We start from the raw sequence: 24106 nt of genomic DNA, 5'->3' as shown, positions 1-24106 counted from the left end.
AATATTCCACAGGTAATTCAGGTGAGAATCTAAGGTTTAAGGAACACTCCCTTTCTAAAGTACACTTCAATAACTCATTCTGCTTAAAAGAACAATATGGCCAGAGTTTTCTGGCAGGGGTGGGTAGGGGGAGGGAGAAGGATTTTCTTTCCCAAGCCTCTAAGAGATTTAAATCCTAAACTGGAGAAAAATATGCGCCACCTTCACAACTGTCCTTCACATCATTCCAGTCATGTCCCCAATGCATTAATCTTTTTTTTTATATTGTATCTTTTGTTTTGACATCTTAAAAAATCTTGCTGGTGGGGAAAGACTACCCTTCCCAGGACTAGTTAATTCCTAAAGATTATAATCAATTTGCTTGGGAGTAGCCTCTCATATGCAAACCTTTAATGCAAAACTCCTTTATTCAACTCTCAGAGACCAACTCAATATAGCTCCTGCTTTGAATCATCCCAGGCCGGGTACCAGGCAAACTAGAGATCATCCCTACAGCTTAAAGCTTGCCAGAATTATTCAAACCAGCCAATCCTAAACTGTCTACCCTGCCCTGCCTTGCTTTTCTCAGGGAATAAGGCTCTGACCGAGGCTTTCCCCTCATTCCTGCTTCTGCCTGCTGACCAAAACCTTCCCTGTGTGGCATGGCATGCCCTCTTCTCTCTAGAAATACATTTTTCTTTCAATGGCTCGCTTCTCTGTGTTGTCACCCAGTCACCTCTTATAAATTAAAATTCTGTTACAAATGAGACACTCCACCCCTACCACTCTTGTGTTGTCTACCTAATCCAATTGGAAACCATGTTACAAACTAACTTGGTTTCCAAAACCAGAAAGCAAATAACACTTCCTAACCCCCTCATGTACAAAAACTCTTGGAAGTTCTATGAGCATCTGAAACTCATGACTCAGAACTAAATGCAGTATGACCCAGCAATCACACTCTTAGGTATATACCCAAGAGAAGTAAAAAGACACTTGTACACGAATGTTCACAGCACTATTTATAATAGCCCCAAAGCGGAAAAGGCCCCAATGTACATCAACTGATAAATTAATAAATGAAATGTGGTATATCCATACAAGGGAATATTATCTAGCCATTAAAAGAAATGAATTGATTCATGCTACACGGATGGCTGTTAAAAACAATACATTAAGTAAAAGCCAGACAGAAAGCTACATATGCCATTTATATAAAATATATAGAACAGGCAAAATCCACAGAAACACAAAGTAGACTGGTGCTTTCCAGGTGATGGAGTAAGGGGGAATGGGGAGTACCTGCTAATGGGCATAGAGATTTCTATTTGGGGTTATAAAACGTTCTGGAATTAGATCGTGATGATGGATGCACCATCTTGTGAATATACTAATTACCACTGAACCATACACTTCAAAAGAGTAAATTTTATGATACGTAAATTATATCTTAAGAAAAAAAAAACCTAAATGGACTGGCTTTCCCTCCAAAACTACTCCTCCTCTGCTCATTACTTCAGTAACTGGGACCACATTCTACTCAGACGCTCAGGCCAGAAACCTACGAATTTTAACAAATAATTAGGTCACAATTCAAACTCCTTAATATTTCTATTTTCTCTCCATTCCAATTCCTAATTCAGGCCACCCTCATTTCTCGCCTACATTGTGATAACCACCTCCTAACGGGTCAATTTTTATACTACAACTGGAACTTTCTTTAAAAACAAAACTTTCAACAGCTCCCAATGACCCCAGCTTTAAGTTCGAACCCTTAATACGATTTATTCAACCCGTGGCGAACCGCTCCGGCTTCACGTTCCCCTCAAGCCCAGACAAGGCGCACCAGCCAGGCTGGAGAGTGTGGGCATCACCGCGGCCTTGGCAGGCGCTGGGCGTCCCCGACGTCGCTCCAGGCCTCAACCCGCTCGCAACCATCTCCAGAAGGAAGCTCTTCTGCCCGGCCTGGCGGCGTTTTGTGCCTCCGTTTACTCGTCGGCTCCTCACACAGGTGCACTCTGAGGCGCCCCCAATGAATCCGCACACGTTTCCTGTGTGAACCGTGATGAACACAAACTTCAACTTAGAACTGCGGCGGCGCCCTAAACTCACCCTGACTCTTTCTCAACACTTAATAGACTTTGCCGGGCGCCGCCTAGACCCAAGGCCACATTGCCCTCCAGCGCCGCGCTCCACCTTGTCTAGCCCCGGGTCGCCGGGAAACGATCTCGGCCGCGCGCCCTGGCCGCGGAGGAGGATGGGAAACGAGCCGTGCGAATCGCTCTGCGCCTGCGCAGACGCAATTCGCCGCTGGGGGTGAGAGCGGCGCATGCGCAGGTGCAAGGTTCTCCGTTGAGAAGGTGCTACGGCGGCGCCAGAGGTAGGAGGAGTCGGGCTTTGGGGCCCGAGTCTGCACCCGGGAGAGGCAGTCCGGCCACTTCGGGCCTTTCTCGCTCTCCTGAGGGAGAAGAGCCCTTCTAGCCGCGGTTAGAGGCAGGAGCCGCGCTCGGGTGGAGGGGGCCAGGGCTGCCTGAACGGAAGAGGGGTGGGGGATGCGGATACCCACGGGGTGACGGCCTCGGGGTCCGTCTGGCGATCGTAATTTGCTGTCTGTCTTTATAGCTGCCAGAGTCCTTGGCAACCCCTCCCCAGGTGACAACCCGTGTGTCACCGGGTTGGGGGAAGCGGGGGTCGCCCCACACCTGCCCATTCATTCTTTCCGCGTCTGCTGTGATCCTGGCGCCGCGGTAGGTACAAAGCTGCGTAGGCACAAGTCCCAGCCCTCTGGAAGCTTGCAGTCTCGTGGGATCCATTATTTCTTTCAGCATATACGGGTTGAGCACGTATAGGAAATGGACTGTTTTAGATTAATACCAGCAGAGATGTGGAGACTCATGGCAGTGTGGAGGCTGGAGTTTGCTCTAGCTCCCCACATCCAAAAGTTTGCTTAGCCTGACGTTCCAAGTGTTCGGACAGGAATATCTGCTTCTCCCTGCAGCCTTCTCCCCCACCACTTTCTCTTCGCTCCCGATTGTACCAGACTCTTTGCAGTTATTTAATTCAACAAATAATTGTCGAGCTCTTATTACAAGTCAGGCACTTTGTCAGCAAAGAGAATACGAAATAAAAAAGGTGAGTGTGTGCTCTCCTAAAGTTTTGAGCGTAGTAGGGGATAGATAACAAGTGAATCAAAATATAAGAGCCGATGCCCTGAAACCACACTGTCTGGATTTGGCCCGTCCTGCCACTTGAAAAGCTGTGTGAACTTGAGCTGATTCCCCATTCTTGTGCCTGGCTCCTTGCTGTAAAGAAGGGATGACAATAGATTCTACCCAATAGAGTTTCTGTAAGTATTCAATGAGTTAGACTTGTAAAGCACTTGGGACCACTGCCTGGTATACAGTGAGCATTCAATAAATTGAATACATGTGGGACTATAACCTGTGATAAATGCCATTGTGAAAACTGTGTGTAATGACAGAAAATAATGGAGGAGAGGGTTCACTGAGATAAAGGACAAGGGCAAGCTTCTCTAAGGAGATGGGAGATGAGAATGAGCCAGCCATGCAAAGTAGATTTTAGGTGCTCGTGTCAGCCCAGCTGTGGAAAACTTGATGATTAATTGAATTACTTGGGCAGAGGAAATTGCATTATTGTATCTGAAATGAACTTTCTGCCACTAGGTTATTTAGTTTTGATTTTTGAACCCCACTAAAATGTGCCAATACAAATAAACATGCCCCTAAGGCCCTAACCTTTACATACGGACAGCATTCTAGTCATGGAAATTAGGAGAGTTGCTGGGGTGAGAGGATGCAGAAAAGTGACCTTTTACTGATTTGGAAAAATTGGTTGTATCAGTGAGGGATGAGCCTCCTGTCTTCCTGTCTTTTGTTTTTTCCTGAGAGTTCAAGTGTACATTTCCCTCCCCGCCCCCCCATTTCATTGCTTGCTGATAGAGCCTCTGAGAGCTGGAGGCCTTGGACCAGCGTAGGCCTAAGAGATGGTTTTTCTGGATTTGGGGATTATCTTGTTTCTGTGGTGACTGCCCTTCATGGGACTCATTCCCCATATTTCAGTAAAAATTATACTCTTCCAAGATGCACACATTTTTCTGCCTGTGATAGAACTGCTCTGACAGGACCTTGGAACCCTCTCCCCTGTTGTGCTGTGGGATAATTAGTCTGCTAACCAAGCTGGAACTCAGTATTTGACAAGGGTGTTGTTACTCCAAAGACCCACATGCTCTTGTACCTCCCTGGAAGAAATGGCATAACATGACAATATCTGTCTAATTACTCTTAGATGCTTTTGGCTTTCCACAGGTGAAAAATTACAGGAACCAAGTGTGCTTTATCACCGTGGAGATCTTGGAGAATGGCCTGAGCACCAAGTCCATGTATATATTCTACCTCAGAGGCATCTGCTGGACAACAAAATCTCTCACATGTGAACTTCAATAGAGGTAAGCTTTAAACGTGCTGTTTAACATAGGTTCTATTTGAAGAAAGACATTTTAAATCATTATGGAGGGGGAAATGTTACTTTTTGCTCAATTGTGCAAACTCTCCAGGTAAGAACTAGTGAGGAACTGTAATGAAGCTTCGAGTGTGAACGAGGCCCAGCTAAGCTCACACTCGAGCTCACTTTCTCATCTGTGCACAGGCCCCCAGATCTACCCTCACTTCTGAAGACCAGCCTGAAAGCCTTAAAACCAGTCAGGTGATGGATGAGTCAGACGATGACTTTAAGGAACTCTGTGCCAGCTTTTTCCAAAGGGTTAAAAAGAATGGCTCCAAGGAAGTGTCTGGGGAAAGGAAGACACAAAAGGCCTCCAACAGCACCCAGATAAGAAGCAAACTGAAAAGGACCAAACCAGCTGCTTCCAAGAGCAAAACCCTGCAAGGCCCTGCTGAGAGGAAAACTCGATCTGGCAGCCAGGCCCCACGGCCTCAAAAGCAGAGGGCACCCAAGTGGCCGGAGAGTGAACCAGCTCCCCCTGAGAATGGGGAGGGAGGTGTGCATGCTTCTGCTGTGCTCCAAGACAGCACGTGGAGCACCCAGACAGGTAACCAGCCACAACCACTGCCAGAATGTTCCCACAGAGAAAAGCAGAGGTGAATTGTACTATTTTTAACCAGGGGTTGGAAAACTTTCTGAAAAGGACCAGCTAGTAAATTTTTTTGGCTTTGCAGGCCAAACAGTCTCTGTCACAAACTTCTCAGCTCCCTAGATGATATGTAATTGAATGGGCTGTGTTCAGCAAAACTTCATTTACAAAAACAGGCAGCCATCCCAACAACCAGAGTTTGCCAACTCCTGTTTTAAACAACAGTCATAAAAAAAATAGAATCCCAGGATGAATTTTCTATATGATATGTTTGGGGTCTTCTGCTATTAATGTTTACATCATGCCGTTGACATGAGGAACATGAACATGGAAATAATGCTGCTTCTCTCATTTTCTTGAATTCACTCCAAAGTGGGTAAGTTGCAGTGGGCCAGCCAGTTTCGTTAGGCTGCTGAGAGTGGAGTACGAGGGTGCCATGTGGGTTTGAGTCCCAGGAGAATCTTCTGGTCCTTCCTTTCTCCTCCAAACACCTTTTATTCTTCTTCTTTTTTTTTGTTTGTTTGTTTAAAGCACCTTTCTTATCCTGCTGCCCCTGGGGTACTAAACCATATGCTTAGCATACATTCTTCATGCAGAACTGAAAACCAGCCTTGCATATATAATACCGCACAAGATCTCTGGGCTCCTGAGTCCTGTTTCTAAATTTTTCTCACCTTCACTTCCTGATCTTAAATAACATTTTACCTATGTGGTCAGCATGGCCTCCCAGTGCGGTGGTGACAGAGACTGTTGTAGGGCTTCAGGGATGTGGTGGAAACATCATTGGTCCTTCCTCCTCCCTCTGAGAGTCTGGTGAAAGCTATGCATGACTTCCCCCCAGAAAACTGCACCCCTACACACCTGCAAAATTGACACACAACTGCTTCATGGATCCCCCCGGAGGCCTTCTGCAGATGCCAAGTTAAAGGAGAACTTCTGATCTAAAAAGATATAAGTGTTTGTCATTAATAATTTCTTTAGTAACAGCTTTATAGAGATAAAATCCACGTTCTGTAAAATTCGTCCTTTTAAAGTGTGCAGTTGAGTGATTTTAGTATATTCAGAGTTGTGCGACCATCAGCATTACCTAATTTTAGAACATTTTCATCACCCCCAAAATAAACCCCATGCTCGTTAGCAGTCACTCCCCATTCCGCCTCCTGTGACAGATATTTATGACAGGTGTGTTTATATTACCACAAACAGTGAGGCTACTGACAATCAGTACTATTCATACCTGGGAGGTAAACCTAAACCCGTCAGTAAAGGACCCCTTTGAAACCTGAGGTCTAACCTTTGTGCCTTGGGAGAGTCTTGTTTCTCCAGCTACAGTAGATGCATGTGAATATTTTCTTCCTTGCCAGAGGCTGCTCCTGACAGCAACTCCCAGCCGCTTCCTTCCTGTCTGACTGTGATGGTGCCAAGTCCCTCCAAACCCCGGGCAGCAGAGCTGGTCCTACAGCGGATGCAGCAGTTCAAGAGAGCAGACCCCGAGCGTTTGAAACATGCTTCTGAAGGGTGCTCCCTCGAGGCTGCGCTTGAAGAAAACGTCCCAAAGGGCCCTCAAGAGGAGATGATGGCGGGGAACGGTATGACGGGAATAATCTGTCTTCCCAACGGGATAAGTTCTAACCCTGGACAAGCAGAGCCAGGCAGGAACCAGCGTTCATTGAGTCTCTGCTGGGGGCGGCTCTCTGCCTGGCGGTCTACCTTCGCCACTTCTTTGTATTTGGCCAAAGAACAGAGGGTCCCTTGGGTCATTTCTCAGCTTCTTTGGCAAGGTGCCTCTTCCTTCCTTTTTTTTTTTTTTTAATTTTGACTTTTTATTACAAAATTTTTCCCATTCAAAAAAGTCAAAGAAATATATTACAATGAAGTCTCACTACCTTCTATCTAGATTTAACAATTCTATAAATATGTTTCTTCTGTACCACTTGAAAGTCAGTTATAGACATCGTGACGCTTCACCCCTAGATTCTCCTACATAATCACAACACCATAAATATACCTGATTCCATAATATTGCCTGGTACCCAGTTCAAATTCAGACTTCCCCAGTTGTCCCAAGGAAATCTTCTGTAGCTGATTTCTTTTTCTTTCTGAACAAAGATTTGTCTCACTGTGTATGGCTGTGGCTCAGCAGATTCTTGGCCTAGACCCTAGAACAGTCCCCTTGTCTGGTCCTTGTTTCTTCATGATACTAACTTCTTGAAGAGTCCAGAGAATTGTCTTAAAATTCCCACTTTCTGGGTTTGTTTGATTGTTTCCTCATGGTGTCATTTAACGCCTTCCTGCAGGGAAGTGCCGTGCACTGTGTGTTTCACCACCCCAAGAGGCTCCTAATATCCACCTTGGGTGCCATCTCAAGATTAGAATCGGTCCATCCTCTGGTCTGATGCTGCGAAAAAGACTCTGCCTTTAAACTGAGGATGGCATTTCACCCTGACCTGGTTCTAGGATGGCAAGGAAAGGTCGCTGCAGTAGGAAAAGTTGAGCCTGGAAGAGACAACTTAGATTTGTTGGGATAGGAGCCTTACAAACGTGGAATGCCCAGGGTTGCCAACTTTAGCAGAAATGGGGAATGAAAGGAAAGTTCGTTAGGACCATGATGCTCAGAGAATAGTCCTGGACCAGCAACATCTGTCTGACCTCTCAGGCTCCACCTAGACCTCCAGAGTGCCAGCCTGCAGGCCTGCACTTCAGAGATCCTCCTGGGGGTTCCTGTGCCTGTTAAAGTTTGAGGAGCACTGATCTGCAGGCCTCGCTTAGTGTCCAGTCTCCCTGCTGCACAGGAGGCTGAGCAGGGCTAGGTCTAGTCTCTGCATCCTCCCCCTGGTGTCTGTGCTCTGCGAGGTCTGAGGATGAGCTGGTCCTCACGGATCCTTGTGCCTCTCCACAGGGTCTGGGCTGGGGCTCCCGGCCATGGAGAGCGACGCTGAGGTGGCCTTGGTCCTCCAGCGGGAGTTTGGGCAGGAACGGGCATCTGCACGTGACGACAGCCTGGAGGAGAAGGGCTTGTTCTTCTGCCAGCTCTGTCAAAAGAACCTCTCGGCTATGAATGTGACGCGAAGGGAGCAGCATGTGAACCGGTAGGAGCGGCAGCTGTCACCTCGGGGTGGCCTTTCCCGTGGGTGTGACCAGATCCTGGTGGGAATCTTGGGACACCCAAAATGACAGCAGCACCTCAGTGCTGGTGCCAGCCTGTGCTTGCTTTTTTTTGAAACTGCTTTACTGGGATATAATTCATACACCATACAATTCACCCATTTACAGTGAACAGTGCAATCGTTTTTACTTACATTCACAGAGTTGCACAGCCATTGCACAATCAATTTTAGAAAGTGTCACCACCCCAAAGTAAAGCCCAGACCCATTAAGCAGGCGCCCCATTTCCCTCTTTCCTCAGCCCGACAGCCACTAACCTGCCTTCTGTCTCTCGACTGGCCTGTCCCGGACATAAGTGGACTCACACAGTATGTGGCCTTTTGTGTCGGCTTCCTTTGCTTGGCAGTTCTTTCAGGGTCCAGCCATGTGTCAGTGCTTTCTTCCTTTTTATGGTTAGATAATATTCCACTGTACGATGGACCACATCCTGTTTATCCATTCATCCACTGGTGGACGTCTGGGTTGTCTCCCCCTTTCAGGTTTTGTGTATAGAGCTGCTGTGAACATGCTTTTCACGTACTCCTTGAGTATCTGTTTTTAGTTTTTTGGGTACATACTTAGGAGTGGAATTGCTGGGTCCTATGGTGACTCTACTATATCCTTGCTTTCTTCAGACACCTTTGCTAACAGAAATCTAAATGCAGTGTCTGGAGGCTGACTGCAGGCCGTATGGAGGGATTAGCTTTGGGGGAACCAACTTTGGCCCACAGCACGTCCACACTGATGTGGATCCACGTCTCCTACCCACTTTACCATGGAGGGCGGCTCTTCTACACTTATCCTCTTCCTCCAGGTGCTTGGATGAGGCTGAAAAGGCACTGAGACCTTCTGCACCTCAAATCCCTGACTGCCCAATTTGTGGCAAGCCATTTCTCACCCCAAAGAGCAGAATCAGTCACTTGAAACAGTGTGCGGTGAAGATGGAGGTTGGCCCACAGCTCCTGCTCCAGGCCGTGCGGCTGCAGACAGCTCAGCCTGAGGGGGCTGGCAGCACACCGGCGCAGAGGTGAGTCAGGTGAAAAAGAAGAAAAATGTGTTTTATTTTTAAAAAACCTTTTGGAGGACAACAGAGCCCTCTCTTATTCTGGAGATAAAACATTTGAGGAGGAAATTGGGCACAGTCTCCACAGGGAATGAGGAGGAGACAGATCTCTATCCTCAAAGGCGTTGAAATGGACCACATGATGTGTCAGCAGAAAGGACCAATTGGATTGGACTCATTTCCACAAGGTCCTTCCTGAGATCTTCCCACCCCACATTCCTTAGCTGTCAAGAATTCAGTAATTCTCTTTACCACGTGCATTTCAAGCGTGGCCTTCAGCTCAGTGTGGTCCAGTTTCCTTACTGTTAATATAAGATTACTCAGCACAGTTCAACAAATTGCTGAGACAGAACCATAGATCTTTTTTTTTTTAATTACTTTGCATGAATTAAATGCTTAAAATAGGAGGCCTTGCTGATAACCAGAAACAGGTGGCAGTGGGTCACTTCCCTCCACGTTGGCCTGCCACCGTGGACACCATAGTAGGCCCATGTTACAGGGAACAAAGTAGTGTGGGCCATGAACTTCTGTGGGTTTGGGGCTTCTTTCCTTCGGCAGCAGTCAAGAGCAAAGGGAAGGCTGAGGGCAGTGGTTCTGTTCTGGCCACTGCCTCGCACACAGGTGATAGGCATCTGAGCAGGGCCACTGCTGAGATGGGTGGGCAGGGGTCCCTTCTCAGCTGGCAAGCTGTCCACGTGTTAGCACATCAATGCCAGCATTGGAGAATTGAGCCCTAAGGCCTCAGGATGGATGGTGTCTAAGCCACTGCTGACCTTTGGCAGAACTGGACTGGAACGGCCTGCCTAGGTAAAGTGTATCTGCTTTTTAAATACCTCCAAGAAGTGAGATAAGATGTACGTGGGGTCCTTCTGGAAGGTTGTTAGAGTAGGAAAACCACAGCAAATGGACTTGCTCCATGGCCAGCCGTGGGGTGTTTTGACTCTGGGGTAGTCAGAGCTCCTGTCCGAGCACCCCCCTCACCCCTGCACCTCAGTCCAGGCCCTGCCTGCTGGGCCCCGGGTGCAGCCTGCAGCAGCTGCCAGCAGGGCCGGGAGGAGCTGGGGCGGCTCCTGTCCCTCTTGGAGGCTGTGGTTCTCAGGCAGGGTCCCCAAGAGGCTGGAAGGGAATTAGGGCTCGCTCAGATCTGAGGGGAGACCTGAGGTTCCGGAGCCATCCCTGGCCCAGCGGAGAGTGCCAGAGGTGCTTCCTGGCGCGCCCGCACGCCTGCCCCGCAGGCGCAGGGATGGTGGTCCTGGGTCTGTGCTCTCTGCTCTGCTCACCTCGCCCTCCTACTTCTTCCCTAGCCTGTTGGGATTCACCAGGCAGTCTAGGGTCTCTCCAGCCAGAAGATCCTCTAAGTAAATCTCCCCCAACCCAAATGAGACACTGCACAACGACCTCTGAGTCAGCTGAGCACATCGGTGGCCTAACCTGGGAGGCCCTTCCTTTAGGCCTTGGGCAAAGGTGCTGCCCTGGGACCCCTGCAGGAGGGAAGGGATCCTTTCGTGGCCAATGTGGCCGGGACCACCTAAGGGGCATCTGGGTATTGATGGCAGCAGAATCCAGGGAGCTGACTCAGAGCCATCAAGTGCTGAGGGTCTGGTCACATCTAGGGTGTGCGGGTACCACTGTCATCTTTGTATGTCTGCCAAGAACCCAGCTGGGCAGCATCACCTGGAGGGACCCAGACCCTCCCATGTCTGAACTGTGCTGAACTTTTGGCCCTTAGATCACGCGAGCTTTTGTCAGGCACAGAGTGAGCACAGAAGCCATTGATGCTTCTGTCTATTGGGTCCACATTTATCCTTGTTTTCTTGCCCCCACTGAGGAGGAGGGGTCCAAACCTCTCGGGTCCAACAGAAGATGCTCACAACTCTAGCCCTCACTAACCTTTCTGCCCGGCTGGCCTTTAAGCCTCAGCAATCATATTGGAGGTCTAAAGCGGAAGGGAGCCACCACCAAGAAGGAGCCACGGAAGAGGCGGAAGGTCGCCGAGCCTGAGGTGTCACCTGAGGACCTGCAGGTGGCCATGGCTCTGTCCCGGTCCGAGATGGAGCAGGAGGTTGTGCCGGCGGCGCTCAGACTGGGAAATGTTTTTTCTGAGAGGATGGGACTGGGAGCAGGTACGCAGCCGAGAATGGTTCTGTGGGGGAGCACACAGCAGCAGCTGAAGCTGCCGCTAGTGGACCTCAGGATGGGAGGATGACTCCATGCTGCTTCTGTTTGTCACTAGAGAAGAAGAGTCGCAAGAAGAAAGCACCTGCTTCCCCACCCCAGCTGTTAGTTCAGGACCGGGAGACCACAGGGAGACAGATAGAGGATCGCGTGGCCCAGCTCTTTGCAGAGGAGGTGGAGCTGTCCTGCACGCCGCCCCTTCCTGCCAGCAGAATTTTAAAGGAGGAGCTAAAGAAGGGCAGCTGGTGTCTGCGACCGCCTGGAGGGAAGCAGAACTTTCTGTGGGAGGGCAGCGCCCTGACCGGGGCCTGGGCTCTGGAATCCTTCTACACGGTCAGCCTGGTCCCCGCCATGGCACCTCAGCGGCCCCCCGAGGTGCGCTCCCTTCCCAGCACACACAGGTGGGCTTGGGGGAGAGTTTGGCGGCTCCGCTCCAGGACTGCAGCACCAGATACCAACACCTGGGTGGCAGAAAGCCGGAGCAGGAGGAGGGGAGGGGAGAGGAGGAAGCCAAGGAGCATAGCTTGTCGTCCAGTATGTTCCTTTGCAGCAAGTAGATGGCTCCCCCGGTAAGAATGGGGAAGACCACTGGGTTCCCAAATGCACCGTGCTCCTGGAGAGCTTGTTTAAAGTGCAGGGTCCCAGGTCCTGCCCCCAGGGGCTGGTCTAATCTGCCTGTGATGGTGCCCAGGAACCAGACAGGCCTGATGCAAGTGGTCTGGACTCAGTACTCACCCACTGGAAGCAATTTAGACACTAAGAGGGTGGGAGCCCCGGGAACCATTCTGCAGACATGGAGGCCACGGGCATGGCCTTTGCCGTGATAGGGAAGCCTATCAGATGGTGACAGCTGGTAATGGCAAAAAGCTTCCCAGGGTTGCTCTGGGCTGGGGCTGGCACCTTGAGGACCCTCTGTGTGGTGGCTGCCGTAGTGGCCACAGACTCACCCCAAAATGCCGACTTCTTTCAGGAGCCCACGCGACCACCAGTGCTGCCTGAGAGGCCAGAGCTGGTGCAAACGCCACCTGCTGTCCACAGTGCCTGCCCTGCGGACCGCAGCCCTGGGAACCCGTTGCCCTCTGCCAGCCAGAGGGAGCATCAGGCCCTGCAGGACCTCATGGACCTGGCAAGAGAGGGGCTGAGTGCCAGCCAATGGCCCTGCACCCAGGGCTCAGCCGGCTCTGGAGGGGCCCCAGGTGAGACACTGGCCTTCGGGGCCTCCCCTCCCTAGAACTGTGGCCCTGACACGCTAGCCTCTGACTTTCCCTGGCTCATCCCTGTGTGATGGGGAGAATGCAGTCTCTGTAGGTGCTTTCATTTTTCCTCAAAGGTGAATGTGATTTCGGTGAATGTCACAGTGTTCCTTCAGCTGTGACCAGGGGCAGCATTTTGCCAGACTGAAAGGTCGTGAGGGCTGATTTCATGTGTCTTACTCCCGTGTACCTCTCTGCTCGGGAGGGGGTGGCAGTGAAGTTTCGCCTCTGACGGGCCGTCCTCGGCCAGCCCAGCGATGCCCTTTCCCTGGCAGTTGATGTTGCCGGGAGGAGCTGTTCTTTTACCCTGTGAATCCTTCTCTCAGGGATGGACTTGCTGCCTGGTGGCCTTCCACTGACTGGGTTTGTCCTGCCAGCCAAGAAGTGCCCGGAGATGGATCACCAGGCTTCGGTAAGGATGTCTGGCCCTGCTCCTGCCTCTGTGGTCTTGGCCACAGTGCTGGTTGTATGTTCAGTGTGGCCAGCTCAGTGCTGGCCACCAGGCCCTTGCACGAGTCCACTGGTCCCCTTTGAGCTGAGCCAAGTGAGCACTCCCCAGAGCCATCTGTCCCCCTGTTGGGGAACTGCCTTAAGGCTTTTTGTCCCTTTTGTTGTTGAACCCTGGGGACACCTCACTAACCCGGCCCCAGGACCCTGCTCTGTCCTCAGGCCCAGGGGAGCACCCCTGCTCTGTGAAGGTGCCTCGTCCGGCCGACAGCTCTGTGCCCTTTTCTCTCAAAGCTCCATTCACTCGTTCAGGACTTACTGCACCCTCCGCTGTGCAGTCCTGGAGGCCTCAGCCATGGTTTGTATTCTGTGTTGGTGACAAATTGGGTTAGATGCTGGGTTTTCATTAGAGTGGATGTCATCCTGTTAGCATATTGGTATCAGCCAAGCATGTCTCATCAAGGTCTCCCTGGAGACCTGGCACATGTCAGAGTAGGGATGCGGAGCTCCCCACGGCCGGCCCCTCAGCTGCTTGGGCTCGGGGCCCATCTGTCACGTCAGGCTGGGCTGGTGGGTTTCCTGGTGGGGCTGCACACCGTCTGGCCACCGTGTCCTGGTGAAGTTGTCACTGCCCTGTAGCTGCACAGGCTGCACCTCCCGTTTAAGCCAGGGATTCTGTGTGACAGAGAATTTGAGAAAGGACTGGGTTTTGCTGTTCCATGTCTTTGAGTGCCTGAAGGGAACTTAAAAGTGGAGTCTGACATCGGACCCTTGTGGGGAGCCGCACAAGGGCCCCACTTGCCACCTACACCCCCTCCTCTGGGCACCTGCAAGGCGAGGCGGGCGCCAGGTGGAGTGGCCACTCTCCTCTCATTTCAGCTCTCTCTTAGTTTGCTGGTGGCTGACTTCAGTGCCATGGTCAATAACCCCCACCTGAGTGACATCCAGTTTCAGACGGACAGCGGGGAGGTGCTTTATGCCCACAAGTTCGTGCTTTATGCCCGATGCCCACTTCTCATGCAGTATGTAAGTGTGCAGCCTCCTCGCCCTCCTCCCTCCCCTCCTCTCCCTCCCCCTTTCCTCCTCCCCTCCTCCCCTCCTCTTCCCTCTCTGCCCAGCCTCTCCCTCTGTCCTCCTGCCCCCTTAGCTCCCTCTTCGAATGAGCTCAGCCTCCTCCCCTCCACCCCCTACTCTCCTCCCACCACCCGTGAACATTTCTCCCCCATTGCCATGAAGGTTGTGCTCTGTGGAGAAGACACATTTGAGGTTAGAAAGTGGTGTGAGGAGGGGACTTCAGAGTTGGGAAACATTAGATTATTTGTTCCATTGAGTAAAAGTCCTTTTTTTCCCCCAAGAATTGTTTCCTTTTTCTCTGTTTGCATAATAGTAGTCTTATAATTGACCTCTTTAAGGTTGAGCTGCTGCGACATTTCTGTGCATTTGACTTGAACATCGCGTTGGCAGGAGCCCAGGAAACTGCCGTCAGTCTCGTCAGAATGTTCTAGTGCCTTTGATATGTCTGTCGAAAGCGGACTGACCGGGTTCCTGAGCATCTATCCCTGATTTGATTTTGAAAACAGACAAGTTTTATGGCCTAATATGCAGATGGAGTGACACTGGCTAACGTCCAGCCTGGGACAAGATCAGAGGTTCCCAGGACCTCCCAGGCTGTTTCCCCCCAAGTCACAACTGTCTGGTGGATAAACCTTCTGTGTTTATTTCTCCTTCAGGTGAACAGTGAGGCCTTTTTCGCTGTGGAAGATGGTGATGTGAGGGCCCAGCGTGTCCTGCTGAGTGACATCAGCGCTGCGGCTGCCCGCGCGTTCCTGTGTTATCTCTACACTGCCGACACTGTCCTGCCTCCGCAGCTGGCCCCTGACCTGAGCTCTCTGGCCCACAGGTCTGGATTGTTCTTTCTGTTTACTTCACAGCTTTTGCCATCACCTGACAAGGATTAGCTGGTTGATGGCCCGTGGGAAGGTCGGGGCTGAGTCCTTCCTGTGCCTTTCAATCCCAGGTTTATGCCCAGAGGTGACCTGGAACAGGGTGTATTGACTGGAAGTCTGGCCAGAATGGATGCTTGCAAGAGAGCTAACTGCTGGCTGAGGAGGGCCCCTGCAGAGTCCCATGACTTTTAGGTCCCTGGGCATGATGCCAGGGCGGCCCCAGCCTCAGCCGCCAAACACTGCTACTCTTGGGTGGTTCCGCCACCAAAGCTGAACAACAGCCACCTTTCCCGAGTCGCAGAGAATAGAAGCAAATAGAAGGTTTGGTCCAGGTCCCATGAATTTGCAGCCTCCTGGTTTGTCCACGCTAGTGTCTCAGGAGAGAGGGCAGGTAGCTCAGCAGAAGAAAAGGTCTTCTACCTCCTGACAACGCTCTAGGGCCCCTTGGATGAAACCTCGTTCGTTCGTCCGGGGCCACGTCAGGTGTGTTCTTGGGGAGTACAGACTCAGCCCCTGGGGTTGCAGACGTGCCGATGAGACCACAGAGCCATCAGGCAGGTGGCAGGCTGGTGCAGCCCCAGCCTGGGCCAACCCGGGGCAGCGTTGGTGTGTCCTGGTTTGCATCAGTCACGGTGCTTTGGGTGCCCTCCCGGCTCACAGCACCACCCACCCCTGCGCTCTTCACTCAGCCCAGCACCCCTTCAGGCCTGCGGTCAGTGAGCCCTCCTGAAAGGCTCATGAGTCTCTTTCTAGAACTGAGTGGCCTGGGGTGCTGCTGGGTACGAGCGCAGGCACCGCCTTCACAGGCGAGCCGGGAAAGGCCAGGATGAGTCCTGGCTGTCCTCTCTGTGAGGACTCCTGCTCCGAGCCTCCCGCACCGGGGCGCCCGGCACAGGGTGGGATGACACATGATTTTCCTGTTGCAGGTTTGGTGTGAGTGAGCTCGTTCACCTGTGCGAACAGGTGCCTGCGGCGATGGATTCGGAGGGCAGGCCGCGGGAGGAGCAGGAAGGTGAGGACTGTGAAAGCAGAGCGGAGACCTTCCAGGAGCTCCTGCGGGCAGTGTGGCTGGAGGAGGAGGAGGAAGCAGAGGCTCTGGTGAGATCCGAGGACCATGAAGAAGACAGAGAAAGAGTGAATGAGGCAGAGATGGAAGAAATTTATGAGTTTGCAGCTACTCAGCGAAAGCTTCTCCAGGGGGAGAAAGCTCCAGAGGTCGAGGGAGAAGCTGACCAGCTGGGGGAGGATGGCCCAGTTTCTGGGGGAATCTTCACAAGCGTTGAGGATAAAGAACAGTCAGGAGACGAAGAACAGATGGAATCATCTGGGCGAGGGAGAGATGAGGCCCCAGCCAAATGGAAAGACATCAGACTGTCCGTTCCCCTGCCCGCTGGGGTCCAGGGCTGGGATGGGGCAGAGCGGGCAGAGTCCCCGAAGGAAGGGCTGGACAGTCCCCGCTCTCCCAGCCCTGCACGGGGCCTGACAGAGAAGAAGGAGAGCACCTCTTTGTGCTCTGAACAGCCCTTCTCGTCATTTCACGCCGGACACCCTGTACTGTCCCAGGTGACAGGTGATCGCAAGGAAAGAAACGGCACCATCTGGGAACCAGGAGTGGGGAGTTCCCCTCCCTCTCCTCGCCAGCAGGCAACCCCCTCACCCTCACACTCCTTCCTATCACAGTCCCCTCCGGGCAGGAGTCCCCGCCAGCCACGCGCTTGCCCTCATCACACCACTGACCTGTCCCCGCCAACCCACCAGTCACAGGGCACCGCTTCCAGGGTGGCCTCCCAGAACGCACCAGCAAAGCCAAAGAGGGCAAGGAGCCTTCCCACATCACATAAGGAGCCCAGCCAGAAAGGCAAGGAGTGTGGTTCTGTGTTGGCATGCAGAGGTAAAGGGGTCCTGATCTCCCCAGAAAAATCTCCATCCATGGACATAACCCAGTCAAAACCTGGCTGTTTGAGTTCCAGGTCTCAGAACTCTCCATCTGGCGTGAACAGAGAAGATGAGATTATCCTTTTATTGGATTCAGATGAAGAGCTGGAGCTAGAGCAAACCAGAACAAAGTCACTTTTGAATGGTCCCCCAGAAGAAAGGAAAGTTCTAGAAGTGAGCACCAAGTCCTCTGAGCTGTTTTCCATCATCGACGTTGATGCGGAGCAGGAACCTTCCCAAAGCCCACCAGGAAGGGAGGCCATGCTGCAGCGGGAGGTGGAGGGGCCATCAAGGAACCGGGGCTTTGTTGGGGGCAGAGGGACCTCCCGGCTGTTCTGTGACCCTGAGAGCAGCCGCGGCGAGGACAGCACCACAGATACGTCATGGCTGGTGCCTGCCACCCCGCTGGCCAGCAGAAGCCGCAACTGCTCGTCGCAGACCCAGATCATGGGCCTCGGGTCCAGGCCCTCAGCAGATCAAGTGGCCCCACCTAAGCCCAGGGCCCCGTTAGAGAACGGGGATGTGCCAGAAGCCACAAATAAGTTTTCAGTCATTGTGCCCCAGATGTCATCGTCACGCTTGGGCCCCGTCACTCCTGGCAGCTCTGACAGTGGGAGGCAGGTGTGTAGAAGCCTGTCCAGTCTCCGTCCCAGACACCACCAGCACTTCTGTCCTCCAGCTCCCTGTCCCGTCTCAGGAGTCCTCACCGATCTCACCGGGCAGCTCCAGAAGCGCCCGCCACCTGGCCCGAGCCAGGCGGCTCAGGCCACAGCCAGTGAAGTGGTGGAGGTGGAGGACAGTGAAGACGAGCAGGACGGGGCCCCCCAGCAGGCAAGCAGCAGCCCCCTGCTGGACGGTGACCCCCCGATTCCAGTCGACGACTGGTGTTGGCACGTGGAGCCCCTCTCACCAATTCCGATTGACCACTTGAACCTTGAGCGGACCGGCCCCCTGAGCACCAGCAGCCCCGGCAGTAGGGCAGGGGGCGCCCCGGACAGTGGTGACTGCCACTCCCCAGCACTGCTGGGCACCACCCCCATCCGAGGAAGTTGTACTGGCCTAAGAAAGGCTCAAGAGAAATCCCCTGGGGCCGGCTCCCTTGGGAGCAGCAGGCTGAGCTTTCTGAATTCAGCTCTGTGGGAAGACTGGGATGGAGAGGAACGGAAGTCCCCAGAGGCTCTTCCTCTGGCCCAGATGCCGGGTGCTGATGGAGCTCAGAAAGCAGGAGAGTTTCAGACGCTGAGTGAGTAGTGGGAGGGTGTCTGTCTTTCACACTGGTTTACAGTAAGGGGCGTGGAGGGTCGTAAGGACAACCCGGGGCCTGCTGACCTGCGGCACGCCCTCCCCTTGCTGCCTGACCCCTCCCCATGGTTGGGAGGACTGGCTTGCTATCACTCACGTACTTAGCCAGTAAGTCAGGGCTTCCCAAACTGCCTGGAGGCTGCAGCTCACCTGGGCACCGTTAAAGATCCCCGTCTCTGGACTCCACCCCAGAATACTGAACCAGCACCTCCAAGAGTCTGTGACAGGCACCCCAGGGGCACCTTCAAAGTAGGCACGGGGGGTTTCCTCAAAAATTCAGAGTTGCCATCATTACCCAGCGATTCCCCTCTTAAGTGTACATTCAAAGGAATTGAAATCAGGACTCAGGCAGGTCCTCTGCATGAATGTTCACAACAGCATTATTCATAGTAGCCCAAAGGTGGAAACAACCCAGATGTCCATCAATTGGTAAATAAAATATGGTCCATCCATACAGTGGAATATTATCCAGCCATATAAAGGAAAAAAGTGCTGACACGTGCTACCACCAGCGTGACCCCTGAAAACACGATGCTTAGTGAAAGAAGCCAGGCACGGAAGACCACACACTCTGTGATTCCATTTATATGAAATTCCCAGATTGGACAAAACCATACAGATAGAAAGTAGATTAGTGATTGCCAGGGCCTCAGGGGAGAGGAGAACGGGGAGTGCCTGCTTGTTGGGTGTGGAATTTCCTCTGGGCTTGATGAAGATGGTTTAGAATTCATTAGAGGTGGTGGTCACACCACACTGTGAAAGTACTAAGTGCTACTGAATTGCTCACTTTGAAATTTGGCTATGTGAATTTCATCTCAATTAAAAAAAAAAAACAAACGAGGGGGCAAGTGTGGCAAGTCCGCTGCGCGCCTCCCTCCTTCCTCGTCCGCCCCTCTGGTGTAGGGACGCCCCTTCCCAGCTCATTTCAGTCACAGGAGAACCAAGGCCCCTGGTGTTGGTATGGGCCCCTCCAGGTGCTCCTGCCCACCTCCCCGCCTTCGGCTGGGCAGATCCAGGGAGACCCCGGGAAGGGTCAGGGTGACACTGAGCAGTGACTGGTGACCGAGAAGCAGAGCTTGTAGGCAAAGCATCTGCCCATGACCTGGCGTTTCATTTCCTCCTAAATTCCTAGACCAACTGGGCATCGCTGACCAGCGCTTTCAGCCTTGAGCAGACATCAGAATTGCCTGGAGAACTTAAAGCACACGTGGGCCGGCCCTACCCAGAGCTTCTGCTTCAGGGGTCTGGAGTGTGACCAAGAATTTGCATTTCTAACGGGTTCCCAGGTGGTGTGAGAACTGCTGTAGGTCTGAGACTTTAGGCCAGGGGACCTTAGAATCTGAGGGGAGATTCAGGGGCAACAAATTCACTGAAATTATATAGAGAATTTTGTGCACTATTCAGGAGACAGTCTGTGGTTTTCACTGGTGTCTCAGAGGGCTGCATGCTTATAAAAAGGATAAGAACCAAAGTCTATATGTTCTTAAGCTGCCCCATTTGTCTTTAAAATACTGATTTCTTTTTTTAAATAACAGCATTATTGGGGTATGATTCATATACCATAAAATTCACCCTTTCAAATGTACAATTCAGTGGTTTTTTTAGTACAATATTCTGCAACTGTCACCACTATCTAATTCCAGAATATTTTCATCACCCAAAAATAAATCCTATACCCATTGGCAGTTGCCCCCCCATTGCCCCTTCACCCTGGCCCTGGCCACCACTAGCCAGCTTTCTAGCCCTTCACACAGCATCAGCACCACGTAAGCCTGTGGGCCTCTCACCGTGTGCTGTGTGACGATTTCCCTTGGGAAGACATGATGGCGGAGTCAAACAGCGAAGGGGCGGACATCACTGCTTTCCTGGAGCAAGTGAAGTATTTCTCTGGGAGACACTGTCGGGGTCAGAAGAGGCAAAGCCAGATCTCTTGAGCTAAAACATGTGTTTCTTTTGTTCTACCCAGAAGGTGCTAATCGGAAGAAGAACTTGCCCCCCAAAGTGCCCATAACCCCTATGCCAAGGTATTCCATCATGGAGACCCCAGTGCTGAAGAAGGAACTGGATAGGTTGGTGTCATTCTTTAAAGCTTTCTTATAAATGGTCCCTCCCTCCTGTGCATGTGACCAGGCTCAGCAAGGCTGAGAGCAGAAGGACGCGCCACAGAGCTCCACCCTGGGCTCTGGTGGCGGGAGCCTCTGGCTGGTGGGGGGGCATGTGAGTGGCTGCCAGCTCTCCATATACTGTTCCCCAAATCACCCAGGGCCAAGAGCCAAGAAGTGACAGTTTTCCATATCACCCATCAGGTGAAGGTCTCCCTGTGCCACGTGGATGGGAATGGGACCCTTAACAGTCTGAGGATGGAGACTTGATTTTTTTAAAGAACATCAAAACTATCACATCCTGGTGGGCGGGGATAGCTCAGTGGCCAAGTGCTTGCTTAGCATGCGTGAGGTCCCAGGTTCAATCCCTAACACCTCCATTGAAAAGAAAAGAAAAGAAAAGAAAAGAAAAGAAACTATCACATCCCAGTGAATGCTGCTGTTCACCTTTGGCACTGTGGAGGTCATCACTACCACCACCACTCAGAACTCAGGGAATGGCCCTTCCGGAATATTCCTCAGAGCAAGCTCAGTAGGCATGCAGCATAGATACTAACTTCTGAATGCTCATAAGTCAAGCGTTTAAGATTCAATTTACACAAAGCCATTAATTTAATTTGTTGGGTTTTTTTAAATTTAATTTGTTGGTAACTGTTTGCTCTCTGCTGAAGCTCACCTGTCTCCCCCTTCAGGTTTGGGGTCCGCCCTCTGCCCAAACGCCAGATGGTCCTGAAACTGAAGGAGATATTCCAGTACACTCACCAGACGCTGGAATCAGACTCTGAGGATGAGAGCTGGTCCTCACACATGCCCTTGGAGGCTCCTTGTAGCCAGTCTCACACCACCAAGACCTGCAAGGCTTCAAGGGCAGCTGGCCACACCCAGGTGGAGGCCACTTCTCGCCCTATTCCCCAAAGGTCCAAGGGGCCTGCCAAGACCAAGGGCCCCCAGCATCTAAAGCAGCAGCCTGGTGGAAGCAACCTGGCCCTGAGCGTGTCACCAGCCAAGGAGGTGCCTCCAGGCCCTGATGGTGACACCCAGCTCCTGGCCTCCCAGGAATCCACGGCCACCTCTGCGGACAGCAGTGACAGCTCCTGTAGCTCACAAAGGTAACTAGATGGAGGGACAAGGCCAGTGGCTTCGTAGGCCTTCTGACCAGTGAGTCTGAGAGTTGGCGTAAGTGAGTCCTAATGGCCAATGTTCAGAAATCTTCGTTGCCTTCCGGGTTTGAATGACAGGACACCCGGGTGGAGTTAAAGGGCAGCACCCGTGGGCCTCCTACGCAAACCTTTGGAGCTCCTGCGTCCTCACCCAGGTGATGCTCCCTCAAGTGAGGCCAGCCTAGCACGGCTGCCCTCGGCAGTGGAGTCTGGCTGAGAGCGTGATCCGGCTCAGGCCAGTGGCTAGAGTACCAGGAACACAGCAGCCTGGGGGTCCTGCCGCCCTGGGGGTTGTCCATGCCACGTGCTGGGCTCCTCAGGGGACGCAAACAAACTCCTTCCCTCCAAGAGGCTCCTGGTCTCGGGTAGGGGGCTGGAGAGAGAGAAGGGGTGTTGCAGATGTTACTGCCTGGTTCTTTTCAGTTCTTCCTGTGAGTTTGGAGCGGCCTTGGAGTCTGCAGGAGAAGACGAGGCAGGTGAGGAGGGGGTTAGCGCTTCGCAGGCGGCCGTCCAGGCAGTGGCCACAGAGGAGGCCGTGAGGCGTTACATCCGCTCCCAGCCGGCCCTCTACCGCAAGGTCCTCCTGTACCAGCCCTTCGAGCTGGCAGAGCTGCAGGCCGAGCTGAAGCAGCAAGGCATCTGCATGGCCATGGGGAAGCTGCTGGACTTCCTGGATGCCCATTGCATCACCTTCACCACAGCTGCCGCCCGCAGGGAGAAACTGGAGAGGAAGAGACGGCGGCGTGTGGGCAAGAAGAAGCAGGGCAGGACCAGCAGGCCTGTGCCCCCCTCCCCATCCCCGGCCATCAGCAGCCTGAGGGTCTGCAGCCCCCTTCTTGAGCCTGGCCCCCGCGGGGTTTCCACTCCCCTATGAAGTAATGGTGGCACGCACCCAGATTGGATTCCTCCTGGCTTCTTTCCCTGGAGTGGTACTCCGAGGTGTCGCCCGCTGGATTCAGGGCCCTGGCCCCTCCCTCCATCTGTGCCCGCCGTGCATCTTCTTTTAACCTCGTTGGGCCCTCATTTATTTCAGGAGGGTGGTAGGCTACCACCAGCTGGCCAGGGTGAGGCCTGATTCGGCCGCGTCTTCCGCTGTCTCCGTCCACCTGCCACAGGTGTCTGTGTCCCGAGGTGGATGTCCAGGTCCACAGTGTCCCACCTGTGTCTTCCTTCTCAGCACTTGGGCTGTAATCCTGGCTCCACCAGCAGACCAGGTGTCTACAGGCCCCACACTGCCAGGCCCTAGGTGTTCTGCTGGCCCAGCCATCCTGCCCAGACACCTGTCATTGTCACCAGCAGTCTCCAAACGGGCCAGTGCAGAAGGCCCAGCACAACTCTGAAGCCCCCCAAATAAGCACGTTGCTCATTAACTGGTTCCATTGGCCTGTGTTGTAGGTGCTGGTGGGGTGCAGGTGAGGGCCAGGAAAGAAGTTTAGGTCTCCTTGTCCCGGTGAATGTCTCGTCCTGTTTTAAATACCGTGCAGTCTGTTTGATATGATGTGCAATAAAAACAAAAAGGCTTTATGAAAACCTTCCAGATACTACACTCTAGAAGAATAAGGAGGGAAACAGGCTGTGGAGAGGGGGCCCACAGCCCCCCTGCTGCCCCCACACCCACGTCTGCACAAGGCCTGTGCCTGTTCTTCGTCTCAAGGGGTGGCCCAGGCCTGCTGCTCCTCGTTCCTCTGGTTCTTAGATAGCACATGTTCATTCTTTCCTTCATCCACGTTTGTCCACACACCCACACCAGGAGCTGAGCTCCTGTCCACAATGCTCCAGGAGAGGCTGGAGGCCCGGCAGCATGGCCGGGGTTTGTTACATGCATGCTCGGGCCGCCTACACCCACGGAGTCAGAGTCTGCATTTTAACAGGATGAGTTTGTGAAGCCTGGTCTGGCCTGTGTGCTGGGCCCTGTGGAGAGAGTGGTAACAGGTGCTTCTGGTCATCTGGTGGAGGAGACAGACTGGCCTGGCCTGTGCTGGGTGCCAGGATCAGTGCTCGGGTGGCCCAAGGCACAGCTTCCCAGAAGAGGGGCTTGTGAGCTGGGCCTCGGGTGTGCAGTGTTCAGGGAGGTGAACTGGGGCTTCTTGAACGTGTGTTGTGCATCCTGATTGATGACCAGGCGGACAGGACCTGGCCGTGCATGCTGCCCAGGGGCAGACGACTAGAGGGAAGCCAGGGCTTAGGTCACACTGCTCTGACCAGACTGAAGATGGAGCCTGGCCTGTTCTAGAAGCTACCATGTGTTTCTTGTATGAAGAGCTTGATTCCCCCTCCATGGTACAGACTGTTTTAGGGAAATGAGACAGGAAGAAGGGCGGCGTCTCGGGGTCCTGACCTGGCTTCAATGGCTCGTGGGGGAGATGGTGCAGCTTTGGGTGCACCCCCTGGGGAGTGGTCTGGGGAGCCCTCACTCCTTGGAAGGTGTCTCAGGCTCCCAGGACATCACCAACTCCAGGTTGATAAAGAGATGTTGGAGGAAGGGTTAAA

At 52.8% G+C, this 24106-nt stretch overlaps 1 protein-coding gene across 5 annotated transcripts; it reads left to right on the top strand.

The window, feature by feature from the left end:
- The first annotated feature begins 2297 nt into the window (after window positions 1-2297).
- SLX4 (SLX4 structure-specific endonuclease subunit) lies at window positions 2298-23146 on the top strand. Of its 5 annotated transcripts, none has more exons than XM_031447619.2 (17): window positions 2298-2359; window positions 2602-2726; window positions 4305-4444; window positions 4645-5047; window positions 6454-6678; window positions 7989-8178; window positions 9048-9260; window positions 11211-11419; window positions 11530-11846; window positions 12442-12667; window positions 13051-13136; window positions 14051-14197; window positions 14902-15071; window positions 16044-18295; window positions 20324-20423; window positions 21149-21565; window positions 22040-23146. In XM_031447619.2, the coding sequence occupies exons 4-17, from the start codon at window positions 4705-4707 to the stop codon at window positions 22488-22490; spliced, it is 5346 nt and encodes a 1781-aa protein (XP_031303479.2). In that variant the 5' UTR covers window positions 2298-2359; window positions 2602-2726; window positions 4305-4444; window positions 4645-4704; the 3' UTR covers window positions 22491-23146. The 5 variants fall into 5 exon arrangements, with proteins under 5 accessions (XP_031303479.2, XP_031303475.2, XP_031303478.2 ...); XM_031447615.2 differs by having other exon boundaries at window positions 20321-20423; XM_064478396.1 differs by lacking the exon at window positions 2298-2359 and adding an exon at window positions 2371-2465 and having other exon boundaries at window positions 20321-20423.
- Window positions 23147-24106: the final 960 nt, after the last annotated feature.

This window comes from Camelus dromedarius, chromosome 24, assembly GCF_036321535.1.
Source record: "Camelus dromedarius isolate mCamDro1 chromosome 24, mCamDro1.pat, whole genome shotgun sequence".
Lineage (NCBI taxonomy): Eukaryota > Metazoa > Chordata > Mammalia > Artiodactyla > Camelidae > Camelus > Camelus dromedarius.
Note: the sequence above shows the minus strand (reverse complement) of the source record. Positions and strands in the feature narration are given on the sequence as shown.